Raw genomic sequence first — 22175 nt, 5'->3', positions numbered from 1 at the left:
GTAAATGGAGTGTCCCTCGCTTGACTAATTAATTTCATATGCAATATCCATGCATTCTGTATTCTACAAAAGCTGCATCTCCCTGTGGTAAGTTAGTTTTAATGATGGGGGTCATAGATCTGACAGATAAAGAATATTACTAGGTATATTACAGGTATCTACCTCTTAAAAAATGAAAAACATGTAAAAGAATAACAAATACCTGTAACTGTATTTTTTAACTAGGAGTTCAGTGAATTATTATTATTATTATTATTTATTTATTAGCAGAAGCCCTTATCCAGGGTGACTTACAATCGTAAGCAAATACATTTCGTGTTTCGTGTTCGTTTTTCCCTTTCAATTTGAAGACGACCACCAACCAATACTTTCGGGATATGCCTGCCACAGGTCAGGCATTTACTAAGCATTTTATGTCAGAGCTGCCGATAGGCCCCTCCGGGGAGTGACGTCCTCAGTCCCGCCTACCGAGGAAATAAGTGGTCACTCCGCGGAGCTCACTTCCTCTTTTTCTTCTCAAATCAGGTAAGTGAAGGTAGGTATAACTAACCTGTCCAGTTGCTGTGATTGCGTCTGTTAAAAGAGCTCTCACTCGAGTTTTTCTGGAGTTCCCCTGCAATTATTGCTGGAAGTCGGCTCGCCACTTCCCCGGAATCAGAAACTCAGCTTCTGAAGACTGAGCTATAAACACAGCACAACTGCGCCACGTTTTATTTATTTCTTTTTTCAACAGCTACATCGCTTGCAATTGTAGTCTGCTTTTCTAACCTTACAGCGCTTGCTGTTTTGTGTTTATTCCTCTGCTATTTACAGCTTTAAAAAAAAAAAAGAGACACGTGATTCCTCCACCAGGCCCTGGTTCTCTGCTGGATTGTCTCGGCCCGCCCGCCCACCCGGTGCGTCGACCAAACATGAGATTTCCCCGGTGACTTTTCTACCCCCACAGCTCCTTCTTGTGTGTGTGTGTGTGTATGTATATTCCTCCACCGGGACCCAGCTCTGCTGTTGAGTTGACGTCGCCGGCTTGGCTTGTCTCAGCCCACTTAAAAAAATAAATAAAAAAAATTTACAGTTCACCCTCCTGACTTCTGTAGACTGTGCTCCACCCCGCTGCAAGCTACACACTGCCCGGTCATGCAAGGACATGTAGTCCAGACAAAAGCCTCTGGGTTTTCAGCCCTCAATGCTTACATGTGCTCTGCATCGGTGCCCTCGGTGCCTCAGAGCCCCTGTGCCTCAGTGCTTCAACACCCTCCGTGTCCCTGCATCGCTGCCCTTGCTGCCTTCAGTGCTTCAGAGCCTCAGTGCCTTAGTGCTTTGGCTCCCTCGGTGAGTGGACGCTCCGCGCCTCGAAGCTTCGCCCCAGCACGTCAAGAGATTTCCAAATTCCACCCTTGCATCCTGTGGGAGGATCCTCCCTCCACAAGACAAACACCTACTCTGTGTACAGTGCCTGGGTATGCAGCACGCCTCCTGTATTTGTTTTGCACGACCTAAATAGTGAACATGCACCTGACATACTAGAACAGAAAGCTGTCCTTGCAGATACACTTTACCTACAGGCTGTTAATTACAACACCGTGTCACAACTATTTGTCAATTTTGATGTCAGTGCATTTATCTGTATATTTGCTGTTTAAAATAATAATAATCTGTACGCGTAATTTATAACATATTTCCGTGCACATTCCGTGAAATACGATACTTTACCTGTGACACTACCATGAATTTTAACGAAAATGTCTGCGATTTTCACAGGGCCTTCACCTCCGCAGGGTGGATTAGTGAGCTACATGCTCCTGTCAGTGCACAGTGCGTCTATGAGTATTCGGAATGATGGAACCAGGTATCATTAGGCGTGAACCCCACTTTCTTCCCTAAAGTGTGGTTAGGTTACGGATGTAACCATGCAAAAGGAGTGAGCTCCACAGAGTGACTACTTATTCCCTCGGTAGACGCGACCAGTGGACATCATTCCCCAGAGATGACTATCGGCAGCTCTGACATAAAATGCTCAGTAAATGCCTGTGGCAGGCATATCCCAGAAGTATTGGTTGGTGGTCGTCTTCTCTTTCAGGGAACCTGGGTTACACCCGTAACCTAACGATTTGTGTAACTACATGTATTAAAGTTGCCAATACGTGCTAAATTGTATTAGCGAAACAAAAAAAAAAAAAAAAAAAAAAAAAACAGTTTTAGTTATTAAAAATATGTAGTAGACGTGTTAGTGCTGATCGTGCTGTTTGTTCACTAACTTCTTCGCAGTGTGTAGTTATTTGATTTCTACAACTTTCAAACCTGACACCTTGCTATTCCTTTGGGCTTCCTGTATTAAGATACCATGCAGAGGGTACCAGAACGGAGATTCTTTCATCAAGCAGAAAAAGGTCAAATACATAAATACGTATTTTTCAGGTTAAAGGATTTATCTGATCCATTTTTTTTATATACAGATATACCTCGTACATGCATTAAAGAGACTCAGAGTGTGTGCAAGTACCATTTAACATCACACAATAAAATAATGCACTGTATTAAGTTTTGTTTTGTTTTTACCTTATTAGTTGTTATTGAAATTTGACATTACAGAAATTTCAATATTTGTCTTTTACAGGCTCATCTCGGGGTATTGTGCGCATGTATTCTTCTCCTTCCATTATAATAATATTCTTGAAGCATCACAGAAACACTGCATCTGATAACGACATGCTAGAATATGTTCAAAATGCATCTTGCAGCTCGGATGTCGAAGTGTTGGTAATAGCTGACTCGTTAAAGACGCATAGAGAAAACAATGCCTAATCGAGAGTTCAAAAGCCTGTTTCAAAAGAGACAAAAAACAGTTCAACCAAAAGTTGTTTAAACTTTCAGCAATAACTTTTGCAAAAGACAACTCTTCTATAACTAATAAAATATACATTCAAATAAAAAATCAGACAATACTTATATGGGAAAATTATCAAGACCAGAATGTCTAACGTGGTTGCTTTTGCCGTAGAGTCAACTCATTGCTGACTGACACCTGCGCCTGCTGGGTTTTTTGTTTATGTTATGACTGATTGTGTTTTTTTGTTTGTTTTTTTTTTCTCCTTATTTATTTTATTTTTTTATGTTGTCTGCCGTTTCGATAAATAAACCTTTGTTACTTTGTTACTTTAACAATTTTTAATATACCACTTTACATTTTCATTCATATATATCCTTTGAAATCCAATACACCCTACATAGCAACACGACTCACTCGCAGAATGACAATATTTTCTGAGGTAAAAGGGGGTGGGGGATGTTTCACTGATTGGAAGAAGGAGATACTAAAGCGGTAAGGCTGACATAGCTTAGTGGAAGAGTTCGTATTCTTGGTTGTAGTACCCTATCTCTCGCAGCAGACTGTTTTTAAAAAAAAATATTTTATGGATTCACATCAGGAAAGAGAAGCAGCATTTGAAGAATGAATTGTATCCTGGCTTTATTTGAAATAAGTGACACAGAAAGGAGAGACACTGAAAACACGTGATTGTTATTAATATTATTAGACAGAGGAGAAAAAAAAAAAAGGTTTAGGGTTCAAATGCTCGGTAACGGGAGCGCGGTGTATACCGTCCCTGCTGTCTGTCTCTCTCTGTCCAGCCCAAATGAACGTTACCCTGGCATCTCCTTATATAAGTGTAACCCAGAGGATTTTTTTGCCATTTACCCGTCACTGAATTCATCCACTTCAATTTGAAATCTAATGAATCCTTTTGGCTGCCCAGAATGTCTTCGAGGAAGATCTCATCGGAATCGTTCAGTTCATTGGGATCAGATTATCCGGAGAGCCCCGACGATGTCGAATGTCCCTTCTCGAGGGTATTTTGGAACGGAAAGAGCCCCTCTGGGTCACTTTCATGCCCATTTGAAGATGTCGAAATAAAAAGGGCACCGCGGACGAGACGAGTTAACCTGGATTCATTGGGGAATAGCATAAGGAAACTCACCTCGCCAACGGTAAAGAAAAAAATACAACCTAAACTTGAATAAATATGTCATTTTACTTTAGATAGGTGCGATATATTTATTGTTACGCCTATGTATCTAGCCTATAGTTTACTCAGTGTATTCGAATTGGTTAACCCACAACTCAATACAAAGACAATCCCCAAAGGCTGGTTGTTGTGTGTTTTCAAGTTTGTAAAGTAATTCACATCGAGATGTTCCTTAAGTATTTTTGCAAGCAGGTTGCATGCTCCCATGAAAGACCTCAATCAAATATGTACTTTGCATATCCTTTGTTACTTGAGCAATTATTTTCATTGGTTATTTAGCTGATTGTACGATTTTGTCTCGTTCGGGGACTACACGACCTCACCACATATTATTATAATTAAAAAACGTGGGCTTGGAATCGTAGGTAGTAAAATATGTATTTATGCAAGCCATCATGGCATGAATGGTCGTAATGAAGTGTGTGTGTGTGTGTGTGTGTGTGTGTGTGTTTGTGTTCGTGTGTTATCTATTTACCATGTATTTTGTCAAAGTACTGTATTTTTTATATCAGGTACCTTTAATTTAAATAACTAATAAGAGCAATAAAAATTTGATGCATATATACACTAAATTGACATTCATGTTATTCTGCAAATCTTGTTTTACATAATCGTTATAATTTCACTGCGCGGTGGTTATATTGATTCTTCTCAAAACTGTTGCATCACTACGACCAAAAAAATAGATTTTTTTTTTTTTTTTTAGTGATTTATGTAAAAGATGAGCGACAACAGCCAGCCAGTGCTGACAGTTGCTATTTGAACTTCTGCAGAAAAGTATGCACTGTATGAACACCTCAATAATGTCAACCTGAGGGAACACCCCAGCCGTTAGGTACTGGGCCTGTGCATGTCGTTTTGTGGTGCAGTCTGCACTATAAGCTTCAATGTGGTATTTTACTCTGAAGATTAACATAGATGTGGACACTGCAACTGTAAGGTTTTTTTTTATATATACCTTTTTGTATTAGACCATGTAAAAAACTAAATATAGCAGAAAAATACAATAGATACACACTTTAACACCCAACACCTAAATTATTGCATATCATAAACTACAATCAGTCTGAACCCTAACTGTGTATAGGTATATTTATTTTTAAGTTTTCCCTAGGTCTCCTTGACCCCCAGTCCCCAGTCCTTAGATTGGATGTCTTGGACCCTGGTTGATGTAAACTCATTCGAAATTGTTTTAAGGAATCTGTTATTAGTTTTTTGTTTGTTTGTTTCACAGGTTGTCTATAGAAAAATGCCCTATGTGCTTTAAAAGACACATGATTTACATAATGACCAGCCATACCTGAAGCACTTCTTTGGCGGGTAACACTTTCCTCTACGAGTGAAAAGCTAATTGATAATAAACACTGGTCCAAGCTAGTCTGATTTTTTTGACACGTGCTTGGGAATAGGTAGCCAGGTCGTACCCAGTTACATTTGAAGCTGTGATTCAGAAGCTCATTGAATGTTGCCCAGAAAATGTCTCCGGAGGCTGTAACAGGAAACGCTGACCCCTGCAGGCGAGATGAGGTACATACGTGTTATTAGCGCTGTTAAACCCCTGTAGAAACGTCATATTCGTGAATTATGACACATGAGCCAGCCGCACCTTTTTCTGTTTTACTTAACTCATCCGAAAATATCAATATGGTTAAGTATAAAAGCAGGGTTTCTTTGGTAAACCAGTTGATAAATACAGCAGAAATACCAGAGTACAGCTATTTTACTGTAGGACAAGAACACTTTGTAAGAGTCTTGCATGCTTTTATAATTCCTCTAATATCTATTAGACATACTGATCATTACAGTAAAGTATATTGTCAAGTGTACCGCTCTTCAAGTTAACTTGTCATTTTGTTCTGTGGCTGTATTGTAATATAATGTTAAATATGATTCATGCTTTTAAAGACGATAAATATTTTAAAAAATTGTGGCTGAAGATAAGAATTTAATTGCTGTGTGTTCATTAGTGATGAGTGACACTTTTTGCTGTAAAATTCTGAAGGTTAATTAGTAATGTATATGCACTCACATAGAACCATTATGATGATTGTATGTTAAAGTTTAATCTGTTCATTTTCCATTAGCCAGTGAAAAAAATGTTTGAAAATATTATTATTCACAATATCGTATGAGATGTTTATATCCCCCAGTTTAATGTGCTTTATGGTGTTTTTATTATTTTTACAACAATAATAATAATACCATTTATTTTATTCAGCTTCAAAAGAAATGCAAAAAGTATGGACTTTAAAAGTCTGCTTTTATAAACAAAATAACATTTACTATTATTGATTATATTTTTACAAACAGGCTTTGAAAAAACATTGGTTAAAAAAAACAAACAGAACCCTTCTTTGCTTTGGAGACAGTGACAGAGATCCTCTGTAGGTTTGCAGAACTGACCCTTCAATAACCTTCAGAAATGTTTTTATAAAACACTAAGATAAACCAGATGAGAATCATATCTATTTAAATGCACTTAAACCAGCAAACAGTACATCATTTGTGTGTGGCATATTAATGGTAAAATAATCCATCTGTATTTCCAGTAGATTCAATCTTAAGACTGCTGAAAGTGGTTAGTGTAATTAAATGTAAATGAATTGGCTTCTAAAGTGCATTTTTGACTTGATTTCAATTAATTTTTATCAAAGCATGCAGTACCACAATTCTGTAGAGAGAAATGTGCTATTTACGTTCTGGGGTTAAAGCCTTTGAAAGAAGTGACACAGTCTAAAAATACTTTGGATGAGACTTCAAACCCTGACTAATTCATACTTCTCCCTGTTGCCCAGGCCACCACTTTAAAAGAGAACCTGTCATCTGTTGGTCTTACCAGGTTAAATAAAAAAAGTGAAAACATTTAGGTTCTTATGATAAAGTAAGTTACAACGTGCCACCCATAGCTAATGTTTAGGAGTAATGCTGAGGTTGTGTGTTGGTTTAGTGGCTCACTCTCCTGTAGTTTAGGCTCATTTCACTGTTCAACTCACATTCTAATCCACACCTGAAGGGCAAAAAGCCTAGTCCATGAACAAACTGCACCACTTAATTCAGAACTTTTAACACAACATATGTCTCTACCACGTCTTGCTCACCCCCCACTCTAAAAAGGTAATTCAGTTTCTCTTTGAACATACAGTACTAGATAAACAGGCTTAGGCCCCTGTTTTATTAACGCCTGTTTATTAATTGGCTGTATCTAATAGCAACAGTATACATTACAGCTGCAGTGTTCATACAGTCCCTGAACAAAGATTTAAATACATTGTGCTTGATCAGCAAAGTCAATTTTTTATCTTTTATTTTGGTCATGTAGTTCAATTTTTGAAGATATATTTTAATAGGATGGGATTTAATGTTACTTGTATTGTGTTCATTCATGATGCCATTCAACCATTCAACATGTCTCGCTGCTAGGAAACGCACTGTTTCGCTGGCAATGCATAGCACCATGGGTTGAGTAAGGAATCGCGACTACCAGACAGTTGTCCTGTGTTTGGCTTGGACCAGGATGGCTGCTTCACGGAACATACTGGAAGCTTGTGGGAAAATAGGCTTCTCTTAGGTATCGCAGTGTATTGGAGTGATGGAAAGGATTTATAAGATATCGTCTAGGAAGGGTGGGGGGGGGTGGGGGGTTCTTAAATGCTGGAATGCAAAGAACTAGTAGTTAATACTGTAAGTCAAGAAACAACACAGAGTTTATGTAAATCAACCTGGAATATCATCTGGGTCCTATGAAGGCACTGTATGCTAATGGTTAGGTCAATATCTTTTGTGCAGGTAATGGAAATTAAGTGGAACAAATGATGTAATTAAACTGGGCCAGTAATACTAATAATAATACTATTATTATTATTATTATTATTATTATTATTAGTAGTAGTAGTAGTAGTAGTAGTAGTAGTAGTAGTTGTAGCAGTAGTAGTAGTCGTAGTAGTAGTAATATAATAGTCTACTAAAGTTTTTAATTAAGCTTTTCTTATCTTAAATTTAGGCACAAACCATACAACAAGCCCTCCAAAGAACTTTGCAGTACTACAAGAATCAAGTTATCCGGTAAGATAACCCTTTTCATATTAATATCATTGTATTTCGTAGTATGTTTTCAAGGTGCTGCTAAAATACTCATCAAATGTAATTAATTCAAAGCCATGATTATTATTATTATTTATTAGCAGATGCCCTTATCCAGGGCAACTTACAATTGTTACAAGATATCACATTGTTTTTACATACAATTACCCATTTATACAGTTGGGTTCTTACTGGAGCAATCTAGGTAAAGTACCTTGCTCAAGGGTACAGCAGCAATGTCCCCCACCTGGGATTGAACCAATGACCCTCTGGTCAAGAGTCCAGAGCCCTAACCACTACTCCACACTGCTGTCCTGTGTCGAGTAGTGGAAAATGGATATTGAAATCAGCTGCAGTTGTTCAGGTCAGCTGTGTGTTTGTATAGCTATCAACTCAAGTATTTCTGATAGAAGTCCCTATGCATAATGGCCACTGCTTTATCATTTGTGAGTCAGTACTGGAAGTTGTGGAAATTCATTTTCTGAAAGAAAAAGCTTTTTTGTTTTAGTTCATGGAAATCTGCTTTGGTCCCTGAAATGTAGCTGGATACAGTATTATATCACTGAAATATATTTTCAAATGACTCTTAATAATATGTTAAATACATTCTAAACATTAATATCATAGATATGTGATATGTGTAAAATATGTTTCCTATATAGCAGGGCCAAAAAAACCCTAAGATTCTTATAACCAAATACAATGGTATATTATTTTTTTGCACATGGACCAATAGGCAATGATGTGTGAATAAAAAGCAACCTCATTTATGGAAAATAAAACCCACAAAACAAATATTGTCTATCTAATATTGTGTTTTTTTAAAAAACATATTCACTCTTTCTTGAGGGATAAATCATAAATGCTAAAAAATATAACATAAAACGATTTTACACAAGAGAACTATGTTGTTAATTTTTCTCCAGTGCATTTAAGAGTGCCTATGTAAACCTAACATTGGACTCTTATTCACAAACCTTAACTGTTTATTTAAAGAATGATTTTGTTTTAATAAAAAATAGCTTGTTTAAATAAATTAAAAAAACAAAAAACAGAACATACTCCCACCAGGGCAGACTTGAACTTATTCCAATACAACAGATAAAGGACACCATATAACACACCCCATTAAACAATTAAAAAATGATAATGTGTTTAAATACAGTATATTGTATATTCCACTACAGCTTGATATTCTGTAAAACTGTTTACTATGTATGTTTTGTTTGATGAAATACAATAAATTTAATGAATAAGAAGAAGTAGCTACTTTTAAGGAAAGGACAATAGCCTAATTTGTGTTACATGCTCCTAACAGCTTAAAGGTCATAATACATTGACAGGGGCAAGAAGGACCTGAGCTGGGGTATAGAAACAGGCTTGTTGGCTCCAAGCTCTAAACTCTCATCATCACTCTGTATGTGATTCTCCAGCATTTGCTCTGCACCCAATAGAGATTAATGTTTGTTTCTACTAAAAAACAGATTTGTTTCCTTTGGCGTTTTTCTGAAGGGACTTGATATTTACAGTCTATCCTGAATCAAGCCTTTTGACATCAATGCATTTGTGTGGATTTTCAGAGATATGCTGTTAAATGTCCAGACTAAAATTGACAGTTTTTATATGTTACCTTGCTGAGAACTCACATTTCTGACTAAATGTAGAGTGAGGTCTTAAACCCTGACATACTTTTGTAAGAGTGTAGGATCATCTGAATATCCTAACTACACTTCTCCGTTAAGATTCTGTTGCTTACCTTTATAAGTGAATATCTTTTATACGGTACCATTCATTTTAAAAACAATTTCAGCAATGCTGTGACCACACTTAAAAACTTTTCCAGATTTGATTTCCATTACACGAGAGTAGATGTTAAAACTTCATGCTGATTTGAACTCTGCTCTTGCCAAGATTAGCACCAACTAAGACGTAGCTTTACTGTAAACTAATGTGATCCATCTGTGTCTCCATCCATTTGCGTTTCCTTCCATATGATGATGTAGATATCCTTCTGTCTGGTGTTGATGGCTGGCTCCAGGGATCAGCTTATTTGCCTCCCTGGCGCATCAGCACACACAACGGCTGCAAAGCTAGCTCGGGGGATCAATCACAGTGCGGTCTCCCCAGCGCATCAGCATGTGGATGAATAATATGCACAAAAATATGTTATTTGGCTATAATAATTATCCCCCATTGGAAAACAGAGATCAGCCCTGCTTTTTATCCACTCTGAATGTGCTCAGTGTCTGGCCAGTAGGGTTCCCTGTTCCACGATGAGGAGAAGGAGTCCCTGCTGGTTTCCCATCCCCCACCCCTAGGAGCGACAGTGCCAAAGTGATGCCCCCTTCAGGGTCCCCTGCACAGCCCGGACGTGAACTGGCGCCGTCCAAGCTGTGTGACTCATTCTGCGCTCCCAGTGGCAGCACTTTAACTGGATGAGCCACTCGGGGACTCCCACTTTACAGTATTTTAATATCTAGAGAACTGCTTGTCCTATTGTGATCAAATGTTTTTCTAGGGATATGGAGGAGCCTGTCTGGTTATAGGATATGGAGGAGACTGTCTGGTTATATGATATGGAGGAGCCTGTCTGGTTATATGATATGGAGGAGCCTGTCTGGTTATATGATATGGAGGAACCTGTCTGGTTATATGATATGGAGGAGCCTGTCTGGTTATATGATATGGAGGAGCCTGTCTGGTTATAGGATATGGAGGAACCTGTCTGGTTATATGATATGGAGGAGCCTGTCTGGTTATAGGATATGGAGGAACCTGTCTGGTTATATGATATGGAGGAACCTGTCTGGTTATATGATATGGAGGAACCTGTCTGGTTATATGATATGGAGGAGCCTGTCTGGTTATATGATATGGAGGAGCCTGTCTGGTTATATGATATGGAGGAGCCTGTCTGGTTATATGATATGGAGGAGCCTGTCTGGTTATATGATATGGAGGAACCTGTCTGGTTATATGATATGGAGGAACCTGTCTGGTTATATGATATGGAGGAGCCTGTCTGGTTATATGATATGGAGGAGCCTGTCTGGTTATATGATATGGAGGAGCCTGTCTGGTTATATGATATGGAGGAACCTGTCTGGTTATATGATATGGAGGAGCCTGTCTGGTTATATGTATGCCACACTTTTGTAGGTCATGGTGATCTACAGTACTTTTCCATAAAACTAAAAGCTTAGGTTTTGGATAAAGCTGTGCCAGGGGAGTTAATGCAGTACCTTTTTTATGTTGGTTACTGTTTTACTTATTTCTTCCTCTGCTGCTTGGCTGCTGAGTGTCTTTTTTATCAACTGGCTGCTAATTGGGTTGCAGCAGGTGGCAACTGGCTGCTAATTGGGTTGCAGCAGGTGGGTTCATAATCGTGTACCGCACAGAGGTATCAAATACATGCGCAGCCTATTTGAGATACTGTACATTTCATTTTTATGTGGGTCCTTCTAAAAAAACAAAACAAAGCAAAAAACCCCATCATTGCACCTTTCTAGGGACACTCGTTGATTTTCTTTTGCAGGTGTGATGAGGATGAAAAGGATCAGCGCAGCACTCCCAATCGATATCCTTACTTGGACCACTCTGCCAAGGACGAAGTGGAAGATATCTCAGGAATTCTGCAATGCACAGCCACTTTACTTGGTATTATGTTTTCTTTTGTCTTTCTGATTCGCACACACCTTGTCCTCGTGTAGCTAATGATAGCATGTTGAACATCAACCACGAAAGACATTTCATTAAGCAGGAGTAACTCCAGGCTATATTGATTCATTTTTATTGAAAATGACTTCTTGATTGTAATCTTTACCCAGTGTCACCTATTGCATGCACAAGCAGAAAAGATAAGCATTGCTGAACTGAGGCAAGATATCTGCAGTGCACCTCACATTCTTATATAAGTGTGGCTATATATATATATATATATATATATATATATATAGCCACACAAACTGGCTCAAATTTAAGTTTTTTTTTTGCATGGCTACAAGTTTGTTAACAAGACTTCAGCAGTGAAGATCCCGTTTGTGACGTAACCTTGCACAACTTTCTACTATAAAGGTCATACCAAGCAATTCTTTATTAACAACTGAGATCTGATGAAAGTAGCCCTGGCAGGCTTCTTGGACCAAATACAACAAATAATAATAATAATAATAATAAGCATGCAGTACGAGGGGTTTAGAGACCTCTTCATTCAGTATGTTTTTTTAATTCAACATATCAAATTATTGCCATTTGCAGGTGACTCCTAAAATGACAGCTGTTTGCAAATAAATAAATACATGCGCAAGGAAAGGAAAGATATAGCATGGAAAGATATTTCTTTTAACCTTTACGCTTTTGTTATTTTCATGGTTGGTGTTCGGATGCTTTAAGCTTAGACTTTCCTGTCCCTTAGCAGTAAAATAAGATGCAGTTCGTGTTACACTGGCCTTAAAAACCATCTATCATGAGTACTTACCCCAGAATGTATTAAATGAACATAACTGGGAATTCGTGCCAGTGTTCTCCTGTTGTGGTTGCAGGCTACCAACCTCAGAACCAGGATTAAGCGATTGTGTACAGAGTTGAAGTAAAATCTCTTAAACCTAATTCATAGGGTAGGATTTGTTTCACAAGATCAAAAACATGAAAACAAAACAAAAAAAAAACAGTTGGTTCCACGAATTTGTTCAGAAAGACAAATATGGTTCATAATACTAATAATAATAATAATAATAATAATAATAATAATAATAATAATAATAATAATAATAATATTATGATGATGATGATGTAGTGGAAAATGTGGACAAGTAGGGTAGCCTATTGCAGATTTACTACCAGTATTTAAAAATATATACTCTAATAAACATTTAGACAGGACACTTTTTATATCATAAACCTATAGGATATAAGGATATAAGATCATTACGAGTGCAGAAAGATACCACTGTTTAATACATACCTCAGGTTAATAGAGTAGCTATGTGCTGGCTTGCATAACTGTGGCTTTATGAAATATTTAAACCAACCATCATTGCGGCGTTCTCCATCATCCACTATGTCCCCTGCTCCAAAGCAAGGGATCTTCTTTGTGAATGACATCCAATCTACCCAATATTGAGATATTTAAACTTTAAGGGATATGCACCAATTATTTTTCATCAAAGTAAAACAGCCTCTAAATTACCATTTTGTTTAAATTACCATAAATTACCCCGTGAGTAATTTGCCTTTAAATATTCTTCCCAGCATCAGCCTTACGTCCTTGATTTTGCAGATACACATGTTCTGTGCTGAAAAAATAAATACAACTGACAGTGAACAAAATTGAAACATTGTGCAGTGATAAAGAATGTGGTTTAATGTACTTCCAAGGTAATATCACAAAACCAGTACCAGTACATTCACTTCAGCTCTTAAACACAAGCTTTTGTCATGTGCAAAGTGTATGTAATTTCAGTGCTGTCTATTGTTGATACTATTTGTTGGTGCATGTCTGTTTTTGATTCCAAGTCAAATTCTGAAAGACAAATACTACCAAATTTAGGATTTGTGGGGGGGATTTGGCTAAAACTAATTAGCAGCATTTCAACAACTTGACAACAGTCAGGCAAGGAGAGAGAAATACAGAATTTTCTTGAATTTTCCCAAAAAAAGGACGGTAGTGAAAATGAAACTCAATCCCCAAATATCCCAACCAAACTGAATTCTGAATACTGGGATCCCTTTTGTGCCTGTCTGGTAAAAAGGTCTTCTTGTTTTGTTTGCAGGTGTGAAGTTTGAAGAGCTGCGGGAGAGGTTTGGCGAGGAGTTCTTCAGCCAGTGCTTTGAGGAGAACGAGCGTGTCTTGCGAGCCATGGGCAGCACCCTGCAGGACTTCTTCAATGGCTTTGATGCCCTGCTGGAGCACATCCGAACTTCCTGTGGCAAGAGGGTCTCTGCGGAGTCACCTTCCTTTCTATGCAAAGACTTGCCAGATGATGGCACTTTCCTGCTCCACTATTTCCACCCCTACCCTACGGTGGGCTTCGCCATGCCTGGAGTGATCAAAGCCGCTGCGAGAAGGATATATAGCATGGAGGTCCTGGTGGAGCAGGTGGAAAATTCTGCCGAGAAGCTGGGCCTGGATGGATCGAACCCGGGCAATTCTAACTGCCTCACCTTTCTCATCAAAGTGTGCCAGCCCCCGTGCCCTGCGAAAGCACATCCGTTGAGACTGTCCTGCTCCCCGCCAGATCTTCGGATCAGCATCAGCACTTTCTGCAGGGCCTTCCCCTTCCACTTGATGTTCGACCCACACTTGGCCATCCTCCAGCTCGGGGAAGGGCTCAGAAAGCACATAAAGTGCGAGGCTCACAGGACCTTGAACTTCCGAGATTGCTTTGAAATTGTTTCTCCAAAAATCGTGTGCACTTTCCAGGGGATTCTTTTGAGACTGTCCATGCCCTTTGTGATAAGGACACGCCCTGACACATCCGGATTAGGATACCAAGAAAAAGTAAGAGGCTTTTTTTCTTTTTACTTTTTAAAATAATACAGCAGAACTAAAACACTAAAAAGGATACACGATTGTGCATACATATATATTTATTTATGTCTCTCTTCATCTCTCACCAACTTCAAACCAATCACACACTGTAAGAGTCTGCAAGACTGAACAGTGAAGACAAACACAGTTAATGTTGCTGACATCAAAGCAGCTTTAATGAGAAAATAAAAGTCATGAAAGATTTAGAGAATGTGCAAATCTACGGTACCATCAACCCTGTTCAGTCCTGGGTCTTTGTGTAGAATTAATGACCACCAAGCAGTGCTCCAGATAAGGTTTTGGGGTCATTGAGTAATTTACTCTCCAATGTAGACATTAGACACTAAAATGTATTTTGGGTAAGTACAATGCAACATTACCTTTGAAGTCATGAGTACTTTCAATAAATACTGTACACACTTTAATGCTAACTTATGGGGTATGCATTAACTAAAACCTTTACTTTGAACTATTGTACACAAACTTGGCCTTACAATAAAAACAAAAAGAACTGTTAATCTTATTTGCTTTATTGACCACAACACAGATACAGATTATATTTTTAAATTCCAAGGCTGCAGATGAATCATATGTTATAAAAGGGTTCCATGCACGTACGCTATATTTACAAAGAAACGATAATATTGCATTCCTTATTGATGGTCTTGCTATAGCTATATGAAGCATCCCAAAACTTAAGAAACACAGAATATTGTACGGTGCCGAGAAATCCAGAATCCAGTCACATATTCATCAGTTACAAACACGCATTTCAAGTGAGTGGATTCAACCGTACATTTAAAAAAAAGATGTATATTGAAAACGCAGACTTCTTGGTCAAGTGTTTATGGCAATTCCCAGGCAGGCTACAATTGGCTTGTCCTGGCATTCTATAGCTACCACATGCAGTATATTTACAATTCACCATTGAGACACCAGGGAAGAACGAAGCTTGATAACATGCAGATTCAAGCTGTGCAGCAAAATTGCTATGCCTAGTCATTGCACATTCAATTTAAATATCATAAGTAATTCATTTTCTTTCAATGCGTAAAACACCCTTTACGCAGCTTATCTGGAGCATTGCCACCAAGCTTGTTTCACTTTGGACCTGAGCCTGATTTGAACTACAGAGATGCTTCTCATGGGAGTCTTGTTGTGGGTGAGATGTTTATCTGTGTTTGGCTGACAGGGGATGAACAGGGATGGTTTCCATCTAATATAAGGGTTTATATATTCAATGATGCTGGTAATACTACATGAAACCACTCCTTGAAGCGGTAACACATTTTGCCAGCGACTGACTACTTAAAGGCTGTTCTGTTTTAATGAGGGACTTTTCTTAACAAGTTCAGAAAAAATTATAAACTGTGCCTTGCCAGTGTTGTTTGTCAGAGAATGACTAGGACCTCTTTCAGTTATGGTTAAAATAAATATCCATAATTAAAGACTCTCACCTTCACAAATAGCATCTTGAGTGATTTTGGAGAAGGCCATTTTTTTCAAATGATTGCAAATTAAAACTGGAGGATGTCATTAAAAGAAGTGAAGCAGAAAATGTTTCTATACTTCTCTCAGGGCAAATACTGAAGCGCCTCTTTTCAATATGCCATCGTGTGCGTTTAATATGTAATGAGGATTGCTGCAGGTAAGGCTGTGTGGTACATTATTTCTATGTTTGGTTTGGGTAAGAAAGTTACCTTCCATTTCCAGATGTCTCCACCGCTCACTTTGTTCAGGTTTGCTGTTATAGCTGGATGGGGTTGCACCTGAATATATATTTCGAACAAATCTTGCTCAATAAATGCTGAGTGTACTATAGCTTATTTTAGGTCTGTCTGAGGCAGTACATGCTTAGTTCAGGGCTGTCTGTCTGTCGTGCTACATTTCCATTAGACACATGGTTTTGACAGTACGAACTGCATGTACATTAATTCTGTACAAATGTCACCAAGCCTCTCTCTTCTTGATTGTTCAGTCAATGCTTTATTCACACAATTTCTCTCCATCTGTAGCCTTAGGGTCCTATTCAGAAAAGCTTAAGGACTGTTTTATGGAATGTCTTAAGGACTATCTTTGGTAGTGTTTATGCATTCTTAGGTTAAGCAGTACCTTTAAAATGAGAATAAAATCTAAATGGGCAAAATACAGTCCTTAACAAAACATTTTAAAGGTTTGTGTAAAAATGTAGAATATTTAAAAAAAGTGATTTGTTCAAATGTTTGAAAACAAACAAAAAATGCTTAACTGACACCAAATGGGCATCAATGATTAACCAGGATTAAAGTGCCTCAGGTCACCCAACTTCGGCTTCGGTTTTCCTGTCCACTGATCACACCCAATTGATCACACATCTACGCATCAAAACTCTTACCAGGCATTCTGCCTGAAGTCCTGATGACTTCATTAACTTAATCAGTGTCCTTATTAAACAGACAAGTTGTGGTGACATTAAAACAAAGCCACCTTGTTCTCTTTTTTTTCACTTAACTACTCTAATGCCTGCTGTACTGTTCTCTATTTTTTTATGAATTATGTTAGGCATAATTTGGCAGTCCAATTTATATTTTTCATATACCATAGGCAGGGCTGTATTTTGTCACAGTAAAAAAAAAATGGCTTACTTTATAGCACTTCATGGTCTAAAAATAGATATTTCACAATTAAAAATAATAATTATTAACACATAGGATAATAAACAAATTGAAATATTTGTTTATAAAGTATAATTATATTTGGTATAAAGTATTCCTTTAAGCCCTTTAAGCCATACTCAATATTAGCAACTTTGGAATCTAAGATAATGGATGTAACCATAATAAAAAAAAATACGATAAATACAATACTAATACCCGGCTTAAGCAGCTATCTTTAAATGATTCTTTGTGATGGATAGTTTCTCAGTGCTGCAGCCCGACGTTATTGTTGTGTAATTACTGAAAAACATGGAAAGAGGGACGTGTAATGACTCTTAGTCATCGATGTTACTGGTCTGCCACAATAAAGTGTTTAGTTTGAGCCTGTGGGGCCTCTGCCATTCATCATTGAGCAATTACCCAATAAAACAGCCGCTGACATGTGATTTTAATAGCTATTTATCTGTCTGCTTCCAAACAAATCCAATTAATTCTTCTTTAACGTTGCTCAATGTGCATAATGTCTCCAGGAATCAATATTTATTTTGTCTGCATTCATTTTCCAACTTACTTTCAGCGTTTACGCACAAGCCATTATGGGGAAGAAAGTACCATTCATTGATACCCTGTAATCATTATTTAAAACGCGCACACATCTTCATGAATCAGCTTCATTGCACTGTGTACTGTGACGTCACAGTGCTTTCATCTAACTTCCTGTGTGCCCTTCTGATAAAATGTAACAGGTGTGACTTGTGAGATTTAAAAAAAAAAAAGCGAATACTATTATATGCATTGTGTTTATAACTGCAAACAGTGTATTCAGCTGTGGGAAAACAGTGCATAATCAATGTCTCTTTCTCCACCTTTGTCCTGCTGTATTGACAAACACAGCTACGGCCCATTATTGAATAATACATGAACGGGATGATTACTATGTAATGTCAACATGGCAAGACCATTAAAAATCAGCCGAGGAATGAGATAAGACATGTGCCTATTTCCCCTTGTGTAATGGTTTATATAGTAATCCACATAAACAAGAGGGAAAAGAAAGACTTCATGACTCAGAGTTTAGATTTTTAGGTTTCTTTTTTACTGTTTGGAACAATTTTAAATTACCGGGAAAACAAATATTTAAAAAAAATAATAGTTAATAAGTTAAACGCCAGAAGCTTTAAAACTGAATTAAGTATTATACACATATTACAAAAGGAACAAAAGACATCCTGGCCAATAACAAAGTCTCAAGTGAAATCAGGTTTAACCTTAATCTTAAAAGTTATTTTGGGGGGTGAGGTAAAAATTAGACCTTATCTAGTAACGTCATAAGATCATCAAATAGACAATATGATAAACAACTTTGGCAAATAATTTTAATGTGATAAGGAAGAGGCTTTACATATGTATATATGTATACACACTAGATAACTGCTTATCCAATGGTGCTATAGGCATTCTTTAGTTCATTTTATTGAGAGCATTAGCATATAGAGTCTGTCTGTCTGTCTGTGTGTATATCTGGATGGACATCTAATGTGGTCACTGACATGTTTTAATTGCTTCCTTTTTTCTTTCAGAAACCATCTGGCCCAGTGTATTATAACACAAATATATGCTTAATACAGACTGATACAAAAATATAATCTTCTGAAGAATTAAATACCTCAAAAAGGCTACTAATAACCATTATAACCTTTTTGCTAGAATACATCTCAGCAGATAATAATAAAACCCTGGCTTTCATTGTCAATGTCCATTAACTTCTAACAGGATTTCACATTTTACTGTAATTTACACAGATTGAAGCTTTTATAAAAGCATTAGATACTCTGTTCTCAGTATTGGGTGAATCACCTGAACCTTTATGGAAAATGTATTCCTTGGATTCTAATTTAACCTAATCCCCACAAAGTGGGACATTTCATTTGTAAATGAATGTATTACATTAATCCATCGCATATCCGACTGCGGTGGGACCAGAGCAAGGGCGGATATGTAAAAAGACGAATAAATGAATCCTGTTTTAAATACCATTCTACACAGCTGTAACAATTAATATATTCACACAATTATTGTGTAGAGATTCAGCTTTTATTAGGGAGCAAGCCTGTGACAGGGTAGTCGTCTGCCGTGTGGATGCGTGTATTCGCTGCTGTGTGACAGGCAGGAGATCGAGACAGAGGTTGAAGTTGATACTCCCCACAGGTGAACAGGATTTATTTAAATATCAACACACTGAACAGCTCACATGACACTACCAGCAATAGCTGCGCACGGAGCACATACAACACAGTGTAGGAAAACTCTGGTAGGATCTACAATCTCTGAACTAATCTACTCGGTTCAATAATAAACTAACATTGCTGAAGAGATTGATCATGGCAGATAAACAGTTAGGACGGATATGTGATGGGCGAATTCACAATGGATTACTGTATTTAGTACAGGCATTGAACTGAATATATTACAGCATGTTGAAATCCCCAGTGAAGTTCTCTCCTGCAGGCAATTAATCTGTGTGCATAGTAACGCATAGCAAAGTTTAATAAAGCACAGTGAAAGCATGGTAAAGCATATTAAAAAAAAAAACTATTGTTTTCTTTAATGTTACGACCTGCAAATGTTCCATTAAGGACTTATAGAGCTTCATACTTAACTAGGCTAAAGCAAATCACAAAGGACAAGATAACTACTGTAGAGCTGTGGAATATTATACTACTGAATTTGTATGTGATTTATGAATTTCTTTTTAAAAGGAATATTCAAACACCACCTGTGTGCTTAAAATACTGTGGTAGGCACATCACATCTTGCTGTGATTACTTTTTTTTTTGTGGTAGGCAATACATGAATCTGTTGGCATTTTCAACAGAAAAGGGCAAAAACCAGGCCTGACAGAACAGATCCTAGACTGTGTTAACCAAGCAAAGCGGTCCTAATCTCTGCATATCATCTTGTAAAAAGCCTCAGGATATTATGAGCAAGAGCATTCAGGGCAGAAGATTGATTGTAAAGGTGAAATAATATTACAACTCATATGGCTTTTGCTGTAAATATAGAGCGAAGTGCATCTTTGAACCTACATTTGTGTACCTAGTTTTAAAATGTACACAGTTATATATGAATTTAAAAAAAAGAATCTTCTCTCAGTACCGGTACCTTATAACTGGTGCAACACAGCTAACTGAGAGAATCAGCCAGTATGAACTGTGTCAGGGCAGGAATCATCACCGAGGGTATTCATAAGTCATGCTATTACCCAGGTTTGAAATGACATAGTTAGGTTTTAGTTTGCTTTTCCAATAGTACCATTTTAAGGGTGACAGAGCAGTGGGAAATGTTATTATGAAGAATGATTACTGTATAGTCTTACAGGGCAAATGGGGTTATTTGAGTGATGCTTTGTTTTACAGTATTCTGCCCATATTGAATTCTCTCACTGGAATATGAAATATATTCCCACCTTCCAGTGTTTCATGGCTCAAGATACATTTATAACACAGCAGCATTTCAGCAATATCTGGCTCATCGAGAACCACAATCAGGCTCTTTGGACTTGATGTTGTGGAAACTACTGTGCAGTAGTCAGTTTTCGAGTACACTTTTTTTTAAAGAACTACCTAGTAATCGCGGGATGGATATTTGAGTCAAAAATATTGCATAGCCCTGCTGTAGAGTTGACAGGGGAAAAAATGAACACAACTTTAGTTAAATATTTTTTTTCTTCGCTTTTGATTCTGCTGATGAATCAAGCTTAACTTATACACTGTCATAAACTTAAAAAAACTGAAGAAATGATAGAGTTCAGTGGTTGCAAAAGGGAATCTACAAGTGTACATCCCACACGCATCAAGTATGCAGATCACAGTTCACAATAGTACATTTCCTCTTAATAAACAACACATTTGTTATTTTCTGTGAAAACACAGTCGCAAGCAGACTGTAGGGACCGATAAGCCAAAGAATAGTTTACTCTCCTTAATCTTTTACTTATCACTGGCCTAAACAGATTCCCTATAAACAACCCCATGTATTATCTCCTTAGACCACTGAAGGGTATCATTTCCTTAAACAAATGTGCTTAGCAACCGCAACCCCAGAGCAGAAGCTCTAGTTGCTCAGTTGTTGTTTTTTTTTTTCTAGATAAGCCACCACCATCATCAAGCACAATATCTTATGCTTATTTAAATAACAGTGAATTAATTTTCATAAGCTGGCAGGAAAACAGGGCAGGTTTTAAGTGGGTTATCTTCCCCATTCCAGGCAGACAGCGTAGTGCAAATATAATAGACCCAGGGACAATTCCCATCTTAATGAATTGCCATACTTTGATATGGAAATCCACTGCAACTCTCTTTGTGTCTCCTGCTGTGCTTTGACTTTTATTGTTTTATTAACCCTAATGCAACTATGATATATTAAGTATGAAACTGATACATGGTATCTATGAACTTTGATGTCAACATACAGTACTGTATGTAAATTGGATAGTGCCTCTGCCAATTTGCTACTTGTATTGTAATGTGTATAAACTATATATATATATATATATATATATATATATATATATATATATATATATATATATATATATATATATATATATATATATACACACACACAAAGATAAGCATAATGAGCAATATATACTCCCTTTCTTTCTTTAAACTACCCTACAGAATCTAATATGCGCTGGCATACGTTACTGAGGTATTTTTAGGGTTCTACAAGCCAGAAGTTATGGTATGTGAGTAACACTTAGTAGTCCAGTAGCACTGTTAATTTATGCTGTTGAACTAAAACAAATTCAGAGCATTGTATTTTACCTTGTGTCATTTTTTTTGTATGGTTCTGTTATGGTTGGTTTCAAGTTGGTGGTAGGCTTTAGATGCAGTTAATAATATT

At 37.3% G+C, this 22175-nt stretch overlaps 1 protein-coding gene across 2 annotated transcripts in view; it reads left to right on the top strand.

Moving 5' to 3' along the window:
• Positions 1 to 3310: 3310 nt before the first annotated feature.
• The window catches only part of LOC117972668 (guanylate cyclase soluble subunit alpha-2-like), a 37973-nt gene continuing 19108 nt past the window's right edge, over positions 3311 to 22175 (top strand). For both annotated transcript variants that reach the window (XM_059028514.1, XM_034922521.2), the window contains exons 1-4: positions 3311 to 3984; positions 8023 to 8084; positions 11638 to 11759; positions 13874 to 14601. In XM_059028514.1, the coding sequence (XP_058884497.1) occupies positions 3754 to 3984; positions 8023 to 8084; positions 11638 to 11759; positions 13874 to 14601 (1143 nt within the window). In that variant the 5' untranslated portion in view covers positions 3311 to 3753. The remainder of the gene's footprint in view (positions 3985 to 8022; positions 8085 to 11637; positions 11760 to 13873; positions 14602 to 22175) is intronic.

The sequence above is a fragment of the Acipenser ruthenus genome, chromosome 8 (assembly GCF_902713425.1).
Source record: "Acipenser ruthenus chromosome 8, fAciRut3.2 maternal haplotype, whole genome shotgun sequence".
Lineage (NCBI taxonomy): Eukaryota > Metazoa > Chordata > Actinopteri > Acipenseriformes > Acipenseridae > Acipenser > Acipenser ruthenus.
This window is presented reverse-complemented; position numbering and strand designations above follow the sequence as displayed.